Source organism: Hyaena hyaena, unplaced genomic scaffold, assembly GCF_003009895.1.
Source record: "Hyaena hyaena isolate Hyena2069 unplaced genomic scaffold, ASM300989v1 scaffold_62, whole genome shotgun sequence".
NCBI lineage: Eukaryota > Metazoa > Chordata > Mammalia > Carnivora > Hyaenidae > Hyaena > Hyaena hyaena.
Genome location: NW_024080694.1, coordinates 1645886 through 1655805, shown reverse-complemented (window position 1 = coordinate 1655805; position 9920 = coordinate 1645886). Strand labels below are relative to the sequence as shown.

Genomic DNA, 9920 nt, shown 5'->3' with positions numbered 1-9920 from the left:
TCATCTTCTAATCCCCGGCATCTGGCCCTTAGTAGATGCTTAATGAGTGTTTGCTGAATGTACGGAGATTTAATATTAAAAGCATTTATCCTTGGGGCTCGACCTGGTTTTAGAAAATTGTTTAGCAGGAGTGCAGGGCCTCTCTGGTAAGAGTTATCGATGTCGGATGTCCAGAGACTCCAAGTTGACCCGGATCTCTCAAGACAGAAAAACGACAGACTTTAAGTTACTTTTTCGTGGAGGTGTTTTGGTGCAGGGTCTGGCACACATTGCCTGCTCACCCAAATGAATCACGTTGCACGAATGCACGCACACAACTTGGCAGGGATGTCCTGATGTAGGCGGTATCACTGTCCGGTCGGTGGCCAGAATGACTTCTACTCCCCTATCCGCCCACCACGGCCCCGGGGCTGGCACCGGGCCCCAGACCCTGCTGCGCGTGCGGAGGAGGCCGGGAAGGGGGCAGGAATCCGGCGGCAGCCACGTGGGCCCCTTCCGCCAGCTCCCCACATCCTTTGTTTCCCACCGGCCCCGGCTCAGGAAGCTCTTTCTGCTAGTCACCGCGAAGGGGCGGCCCAGGAGCCTGGAGAAGCTATTTCCGTACAATCCGGGAGGGCGGCAGGCGCGGGAGGGGCGTGGAGGTGGAGGCAGCGCAGAAGGCCCAGTGTTTGCTTTTATTTCATCCAACAGAAGGTTCTATTTGTGGAAGCGAACAGACGCTGGGGATTAGAGCTGGGAGGGGGAAGGAAAAGGAAAAAAAAAAAAAAAAGCCACATCCACTACCACGCACAGGTCTTCCCCGGAACTACCGCGTGGGGGTGAATGACTGATTCTGGAATTCATCACCTTTCCTTCCAATCCTCCCTTCCTCTGGCTGCAGCGGGGCCTGGGCGGCGCCCACGGCTCCAATCAGAGGTCTCAGGGCGCAGGGCGGTGGGGGGGATCCCTGAAGCCAACGACGTAAGCGACCGGCTGCAGCGAGCTGCGGGTGCAGGGAACCGTGGTGCGCGCGCCCATAGTCCATTGTGCTCGGTGTGAATGGGGAACGCGCACCAATCAGCGGTCGCTTCGTCCTCCGCGGCCCCGCCCCTCCCGCCCACTTCCCCGGGACCCTGACGTCACGGGAACTTTTCCTCCGCCCCCTCCCCCGGCAGCTCCGGCGGAGCCGCGGGCCTGCGGAAGGGCGCGCGCCGCCTCCTGCCCTGCCCAGCCCGGGGGGCGTGCGCGCGCGTCCCAGCCGGCTCGGGACACACCACCTGCGCCGGAGCGCGCGCAGCTCGGAGCATCCCCAGCCTTGGGGCCACCCCCCATTGCCCCCGCCGACCCAGCTCCTCCTCCCCCCGCCCCCCCTCCCCCGCCCCGGCCTCCTCCCTCCGCTTCGGTGACTGCTCGCCGGGCGGGAGGGCCCGAGTCGCCGCAGCCACCTCATTGCTCAACCCGGCTTCCCAACTGTTTACACAGCCCGGCCTGTGAGTGTGTGTGTGTGTATACAGCGTGAGTCACCGAGAGGCGGAGGAGGTGGAGGAAAAGGGGAAGGAGGAGTGCACTGGCCGGGATCGGTGCGGCGCACACACTCACTCGCTCACACTCGCTCACTCTCTCCGAGCGCGTCTCGCTCGCTCGCTCACACACACGCCGGGAGCCCAGGAGCGCGCAGGATCTCGAGCGCCGCGGAAAAGTTGCTCCGGCTTTCTCTCCGGGACTTGGGGCTTTGGAAAGTGCATTTGCTCCGCCGTGCCGCCGAGCCTGCGGAATCCTGCCCTCGCGGCTCGGGACGTTGGGAACACCAGTCGCCGCCGCCGCCTCTGCCTCCGGGACTGTCGGCGGCCTCGACAACAATAGCGGCGGCCGCCCGCGGCCGGGCGCCCCAAGCCGGTGCCCGCGGGGCTCCCGGGACCCGAGCCGGCCTCTGCTGCCCGGACGCGCGGCCGGCGTGCTTCCCGCGGGCAAGGCGAGCGCCCAGGAGCCGCTCCAGCCCCGAGCCCCCGTGGGGGCCGCGCCGAGCTCCGTCTGCCGAGTCCATCCCGCCGGCTGGAGTAGATCGCGGCGCCGGCTCCGAGCCCTCGGCGCCTTCCCGCGCGGATCCCGGGACCTACAAAGCCGGGGCCGTCCCGGCCCGGGACGGGATGCGGGTCGGTCCGGTGCGCTCTGCCATGAGCGGCGCCTCGCAGCCCCGCGGCCCGGCCTTGCTGCTCCCGGCCGCCCGGGGCGCCCCGCTCAAACGCCTGCTGGACGCGGACGACGCGGCGGCCGTGGCGGCCAAGTGCCCGCGCCTCTCCGAGTGCCCGAGCCCCCCGGACTACCTCAGCCCTCCCGGCTCGCCCTGCAGTCCGCAGCCGCCCCCCGCCGCGCCGGGGGCTGGCGGCGGCTCTGGGAGCGCGCCGGGGCCCAGCCGCATCGCCGACTACCTGCTGCTGCCCCTGGCGGAGCGCGAGCATGTGTCCCGGGCGCTGTGCATCCACACCGGCCGCGAGCTGCGCTGCAAGGTAGGCGTCCCCGGGTCGGGACCCTCCGGGGCGGTGCGGGGGCGCGGTAGCCCGCAGAGGTGCTTGGGGGCTCGGCCTCAGGTGCCGCCTGCGGTGACTTGAGCGTGGTAGGCGGCCTTTGGCCAGGTCCACCCTTTGGGGGATTGAGGGGTTTCGCACGGAGTGGTGTAATGGGGGCTCTGCGGGCAAGAGGAAGTGCGGTGTTCGGTGGCTTTCTCTCTGTTCTTTCCTTAGCGCCCGGCGTCCCAAGTAAGTTGTGGAATCGAAATGGATTCCAGGGCCGTGCCATTCCCCTGCTCTCATTCTCCTCGCTCCCCTCGCCCCTTGTCCTGGAAGGAGGCCCTGAAGTGGGTGCCTCCTTGGAGCTTGGAGCAGCTGGCGGCCCCTTGCTGGGGCTTCAAGGCACCCGGGCTCAGCTGTGGGTGGGAGGCCCGTGTCAGGCGCGGGTCTTGGGGATTCCGGCTTGAGTCCGCACTGGGGTGAGAACCTCATCCCTGCCCTCCCCACCCCCCACCCCCACCCCGACCCCCAGAGATTGGTCTGGGGTGGTCTTCCAGCCAGGGCGGGGGATTTGTCAGGAGCAGAGATGATGAAAGGCCCACACCGGCCGAGAACCCTCGCTTCCATCCATGTCTTTCTTTTCCGGCTGGCGATTTTCTTTTGAACATGAGAGATTCCTCTCCGGAAGAGACGGAACTCCTAGAAACAGGATCCTCCCGGGCGCTCCTCCGGCGCCCAGAGGCGCAGAACATGTCCCACAGTCCAGGCTTTGCGAGCCTGACCCGCGCCTCGGACCTCCCCGAGGATCCTCCGGGCTGCTGCTTTTCAACCTCGAAAAGATAGGGTCACTCCTCAGTTGAAGTCGCTCTTGGGTTTTCCGCGACTCACCTGAACGCCACCCGCGGTTCCCCTCCCTGGGCTTGCTGCTGCCACCTAGTGTCCGATCTGAATGAAATTCCAAATGCAATCTCAAGCCCCGTGGAAAGGGGGGAAAATCTTTTCTTCTCGGGCATCGGGGGCTAAGAGCGGTTCGGGGAGGGGTGGGGTGAGAGGGAGGGGGGCGGCAGAGAGATTTTTCTAGCTGGTGCCAGGGCAGCCAGGCCTCAGAGGTGGGGTGGGTCTGGCCATTGTGCAACCCCTTCCAGTTCCTCTGAGCAGATAATAGCTGAATCCAGATGGTGACAGGCCATGTGTCACCGTTTCCAGTTGAGTCTAGGATATGAGTAACCGGACTAAACAAAAGGCCCTTAAAGAGACCAGCTAGCTTCTGAGAGGAGATGCTACCCATTTCCCTGGTGAAGGTGGGGCCAGGGAAGAGGGGGGGGGGAGAGAGAAACAAACAAATGAAAAACCCTTGGAGAACATCCCAGACCCCTCCTGCGACAATTTTAACTCAGGGCTGCTTATACCTGAGTCAGACTGTAGGCAGGTTGTTTAAGGCTGTGTTGTCATAGTCTTTTCTGCGAGTCATCTGTTCCTTCTGACTAATGACAGATCTTTGTGTTCCCCAGCCCCTCCAAGCTTCTACTTGCAGACTGGCCACATTCTGTGCTCTCTCTGCACTGAGCACTTTGGGTCTGAGGAGGTCATGCATTTTCAGGGACTGCTTTTTGGCTCCTGGAGATCCCAGCGGGCACCTTCTGTTGGGGCTACGCCCTCTCCTGCAAGCAAGGGAGGGCCACAGGGGCATAGAGGGTGGGGGTTTAGGGCCTGGCTCTCCTGTGCAGATGGCCTCGTGAAAGGAGGTAGCCCATATAGACAATAGGTCTTTGGAACCATCCCTATGGTAACTCAGTGGTTATTTGCTAGCCCAGAGCCCTAGGTGTTGCCGGTCTGGGGTGTTAGAGGCAGGTGAGATAAGGGGGTGTGAGTGAAAGGAGACTTGCTATCCAGCAAAGCCCCAAGATTGAGAGCTGCAGCCGGGGATGTAGAAGGCAGCCTCTGCTTTCCTAGCCTCCTAAATGGGTCCCCATCTCTCTGCAGGTGTTCCCCATTAAACACTACCAGGACAAAATCAGGCCTTATATCCAGCTGCCATCACACAGGAACATCACCGGCATCGTGGAAGTGATCCTTGGGGAAACCAAGGCCTACGTCTTCTTTGAGAAGGACTTTGGGGACATGCACTCCTATGTGCGAAGCCGGAAGAGGCTGCGGGAAGAGGAGGCCGCCCGGCTCTTCAAGCAGATTGTTTCCGCGGTGGCCCACTGCCACCAGTCGGCCATCGTGCTTGGGGACCTGAAACTTAGGAAATTTGTCTTCTCCACGGAGGAGAGGTGAGCAGCCTCCACAGCTCCTCCTGTGCCCTTTCAGGGCGCAGTTAGGTGCAGAGTGCAGAGCCTAGGGCTCAGTTGTCCCAGATGTGGTATTTAGAAGTCCTCTCCTGAGGAACCATGGCCAAGGGTGGTTTATTCTGCACTCGTGGATGTGGCCCGGGGACACCTTGGTGCTTCATTCTGTGGCATGCACATGGTGACAGGATGCCCTCCCCACTTCCACTCCGGGATCAAGTTTATTCCCCGTTGTTGTCAGAAAGGTCGGTCAGTTCTTCTGGGGTACGGATGTCACCCTGCCCATCACAACCTGGACCCCGAAAGGAAGTTGTCAAGTCCTTGCTTCTACCAAGTGGGGCTTTTTTTTTTTTTTTTTTTTTGTACCTAGAAAGTATCACAGAGCTAAACTGTTGGATTTGCAGAATTGTGCCCTTCTCCTCTGTACCATATTCCTGTTCCCCTTTGGGCTGCCCCCAGTCCTTTCTTCACATCCTCTGGTGATTTTTAGACCTCTTGTTTGGGTACGTCTTCAGAAAATAGCCACACTGAATAATAAATGGAAGTTGGCTGGAATGGGTTGCTAAGTATAGATCGTGACTTACCTCCTAAAGGACGAGATGAGCTTGATAAGAGAATAATGAGACACTAAGATTCAGAGTTGTGGTTTCAGACCAGGGAATTCGGGAAGCCGCAGGAGATAAAGCTCACCTGATTTTAAGAGGTGGGCCACATCCCTTATGGAGAGATTAAGAGCAATACCCTTGTAGAATTGTAGAGGGGTGTGCATGATTCTTGTGGTAGCTTTCCATTGGAGGCTTTCCCCCACCTGTGCACTTTTACCCTGAACTCCAGAGCATGGGGTCGAACTGCCATAAAGCCTGGCTTTGCACCTCACCTCGCAATACTTATTGGAACATACCGATTAGCAAAGAAAAGCCAAGTGTTTGCAATGGAGAAGTTTCCAATTCCTGGAACATGCTCCTTTGATATGTTGATGTGTTTTCTGAAACATGCCTTACACACCTCCTTACCAGCTTTTGAAATTCGCATTGCACAGGCGAATGTCATGTGCACGGAGTTTGGCAACCTGAGGGTTAAGCAATGGCAGGCTGACGCTATTCGTGTAACTAGCACAGGTGCAGGGTTTTAGTACTACAGCAGCCAATCAGGGGCAGACAGTGAGGGTTGAGTCATATTTTCCGTTTACAGAACCAATGGGTATTTTACATAACGACGGGGAGGTCAGGCTGAGGACATACCGAAGTTAGCACATGTATACTACACTCCAGGGAACAGGAAGGCAGGAAGGAAAAAAAAAAAACCAGCCAGACCTTTGAGAGGAAAAGAAATTGACCCATTAGCCAGTACCAAATGTTTGCATTTGACTTCACAACAAGTGACTTACTGAAACGGGGCGATTTCAGAGAAGCAGGGAAGAGCATAAGCCACCACCAGATAATAGAGGATTCCCCGCCTTCCATGTGGCTCTGGCTTTGGGGGGAATCCGTGAACCGTGGGTGGCTGGATCCGAATACGGAGGCACCTGCATCTTCGCAAGAGAGCCTCTGAGGAAAGATATTTCAGACTTAAACTGTTACCTGGACAGAGAACCCCCCCCCCCAATCATGGAAAGTAAATCTGCTCAGGGGTTGAGGTCCCACCCGCATGTACAGATGTCTGCAGGCCCCACATCCTTCAAATCCATCAGCCGCTTCTGTTTGCTCACATAACCTCTCGGTCCAGGCTAAGTGCTCTTTGCAATTAAACACCCCAATTAATGTAATTAACATTCCTGGCACCTTTCTCATCACAGTTATCAAGGCCTGAGCCCAGGTGGGCAGAGTTGCCTTTGTGTGTGTATGTCAGCATGACATATGTGCATAATAGCAGTGACTTTGGGCCCCATGTTCTGTAAAGCCAAGCGTGGGCCCACGTAGCCCTGGCAGCTCAATGGCGCGATAAGAATAAGATCGGCCTGTAGGATGCTCGCGGCGGCGAGTGTGGGGGGGGGGGTTGCGGGGGGAGGAGCTGGAAAGTAGGATGCACTGTTCTTCCCTGATAGCTTTTGTAGAAAATGTCAGCAATTCCCCCCGAGACCGGCTCCCGCTTCTGCAATGTGAACTTTGTAAATTGTGTAACCCTATTAGGATATCTCTTCTAAGCTCCAGCATAATGAATAGTATTTGGGGCTTTGCATCATACCCTCCCGCCCCAGGCTCTCTCTCGATACTTTGCAAATGTTTATTGCAGTTTGTATTGGTTTGTGAAACCCTGAGTCCTGGCTGGTGGTTGCAGAGCACTGCTTACTGGATGAAGGGGTAAATGGCATTCTTTGGGCCCCTGCCTTCAGGGCCTGTGGGCGCTGTTAATAGAGGAGGCCTTGTTTTTCATAGCAGCTGATCTGGAAGTAATAGCTTGTTTCCTCTCCCGCAGAAGCCAGCTCAGACTGGAAAGTCTAGAAGATACACACATAATCAAGGGGGAAGACGATGCTCTGTCAGACAAACATGGCTGCCCAGCCTACGTGAGCCCCGAGATCCTCAACACCACGGGAACCTACTCCGGAAAGGCGGCCGACGTTTGGAGCTTAGGGGTGATGCTCTACACCCTTTTGGTGGGACGATACCCCTTTCATGACTCAGACCCCAGTGCCCTCTTCTCCAAAATCCGCCGCGGACAGTTCTGCATTCCTGACCACATTTCCCCCAAAGCCAGATGCCTCATTCGCAGCCTCCTGAGACGCGAGCCTTCGGAGAGACTCACGGCTCCCGAGATCTTACTCCATCCCTGGTTCGAGTCTGTCTTGGAACCTGGCTACGTCGACTCAGAAATAGGAACTTCAGACCAGATTGTCCCAGAGCACCAGGAGGACAGTGACATTAGTTCCTTCTTCTGCTAAACCTCAGAAACCTCAATTCTCACACATAGCATTTCCATTTCTAAAGATGGACGGGCCTCTCGGCGTGGTGCCAGCCGGACACGTGACGGCGTGAAGACTGTAGCTGCTGAACTCGACGTGGCCCCCCCGCCCCCGTTTGTTGTGATGAGTGTGTATTGATCCGATCGGCTGCCCCTCTTAACGAGAACCCTCACCAACCAACCGCCCCGCTGGCAGATGCGGGGGTGGGAGGGGGGGGTGGGTGCTGCATCTTCCTAGGTGACAAAGAGCATGGAGATATTCTACAGCACGTGTGGTCAAACGAAAGGAACTCCTACGTTTTAAAGGGAGTGTAAGTGAGGCGCACAGTGGCATTTTGGGCAATAACCATATTTTTAACAGGGTGACAAATCATTTGGGCCAATGAACCTGCCATCTTCGAACTTGTCTTTGGGAGCTAGACGTTCGCTACCCTAGCTTCTCTCTTGGAAAGTTTTTTTTTGTTTTTTTTTTTTTTGGTTTGGATTAACACACACCCTGTCTACACATTCACAGTTACCAATGACCCTGCTCCGTTTTTGGAGCAGAGCGTTGGGGGAGCACAGGAGCCTGCCTGAACCCCAAACCCAGACTCTCTCTTCTGTTTTCCTGCCACGACCTCATTTGCACTAATGCCTTCTCTCTGACCTTGAAATGTCCCCGTCTTTGCTGTGAAAGCACTTACCAGCTAACCGTGGAGGGGTATCACAAGAGATTCGAACTCCTTGGCTATTTCAGAACTCTGGGCTCAGAGAGACGGCAGATTTTTAAACGTTCATTTGAGCTCTTGGAAACCTTTAGCCTGGTTGGGTCCCCTGAAACAGGTCAGCCTGCATCCTTTTTTTTCCTCAAGACCATCTCACGGGGGAGTAATTTGTCTAGGAGGAGAAAGATAGGGAGACTCCCTCGCCTCTCCCAAGAGCAAACGGTAAACATCTTTGTGCTTCAGAGAAAGTGGGTTTTGGATAGTCTTAGACGATTCTCAGACCCGCTTGCAACCCCTTCATGCATATGGTCTGCCTCTGGCGTTACGTGTCACATCTGCAGTTTTGCATGATGGGTTGTTAATATTTTAAATTTGATGTGGTTTATGAATACAACTCTGTAATCAGCATCCGGAGTGAAATAGCCCCAAATCTTTAAAGTCAGAAGAGACTTTCAAAGTTTTTCCTCTTTCTGCCATCTCCTAACCCCCCACCCCCCAACCTTCCCCATCAACTTCAGCTTCCTTCAGGTGGGAGTCAGCGTCTGTTTGAATGCCTCCAGAGGTGGGAACTCACTACCTACGAAAAGACATCTCTTAACAAAGAAACTGCAAAACTCGCATTAAAAAAACAAACAACCAAGAACCCACGAGATATCAGTAAATGTCTCAGTACTGAAATCAGGTGATTAAACGGGTAAACCAAACATACTGTATTTTGAGAAATGGCACAGATGGGCAGGTCATCTTTAAGGGCTACGCCTCGGCAAACAACTAACCTGCGTTGTGAGAATGTTGTATATACCTCACGTACTGTGTACTTTGTATATATATTTTACCTTTTATACCTATCGTCCGATATGTGTTGTTTTGGCCCTGAGGCTCGGTTTGTTGTCTGTGTCTGTCTGAATAACCTGCGTGTCTAAAACCACGTGAAATGTGAATGATTATCGGCAATATTACCTTGACAGAATCATGGGACTCGGAGAAGAGGGAGGGCGGAGGCCTCTTGTACTATCGTGCTCGTGGTTGCTTGACTGTTGTATCTGTGATACGTTACCCGGCCGAGGACTCCGGGCCAGCTGGGGCTTCTGCCGGGAAAGCCCGAAACACTAGATCCTTCCTGTACATGTGTATATATGTGAACAGTGAGACGGCCGTTTCTGACTTGTAGAGAAATTTTAATAAATCGGGTTTCGTAAATAGGCTCAGTGCATTTCTTTGGAGCCCAAATCTGCCTTTGCCTGGTGTGATTTCATGCTGGGGACACAAAGGTCTCTGGCCTCAGGGTTCGGAACATCACAGGGGAAACGCAGAAATAGACAGATGATTATTATGTATGACCAGAGTTGAATCCATTCACGTTCTCCATTGAAGTGGGCAAATTCATTTTGATGGCTGAAGCCAGTTTGGTGGAATCAGGTTGGTGGGGGCCCTGGGTTGATATGGAGCCGAAAAACATTAAAAGAGGAGCAAACATAAATAAGTCTTGAGTTGGAAGAGTCCCTCTGGCTTTTTTTTTTTTTTTTTTTTTTTTTTTT

At 55.5% G+C, this 9920-nt stretch overlaps 1 protein-coding gene across 1 annotated transcript; it reads left to right on the top strand.

Moving 5' to 3' along the window:
• Positions 1–1483: 1483 nt before the first annotated feature.
• Positions 1484–9584, top strand: TRIB1 (tribbles pseudokinase 1). The gene is made up of 3 exons (XM_039231990.1): positions 1484–2486; positions 4470–4762; positions 7193–9584. Exons 1-3 carry the CDS (start codon positions 2127–2129, stop codon positions 7656–7658), a joined length of 1119 nt encoding a protein of 372 aa, XP_039087921.1. The 5' UTR covers positions 1484–2126; the 3' UTR covers positions 7659–9584.
• Positions 9585–9920: the final 336 nt, after the last annotated feature.

Coding starts and splice junctions, on each gene's coding strand:
- TRIB1 (XM_039231990.1), top strand. CDS start 2,127: ATGCGGGTCGGTCCGGTGCGCTCTGCCATGAGCGGCGCCTCGCAGCCC. Junction 2,487..4,469: donor GCCGCGAGCTGCGCTGCAAG/GTAGGCGTCCCC, acceptor ATCTCTCTGCAG/GTGTTCCCCATTAAACACTA. Junction 4,763..7,192: donor GTCTTCTCCACGGAGGAGAG/GTGAGCAGCCTC, acceptor CCTCTCCCGCAG/AAGCCAGCTCAGACTGGAAA.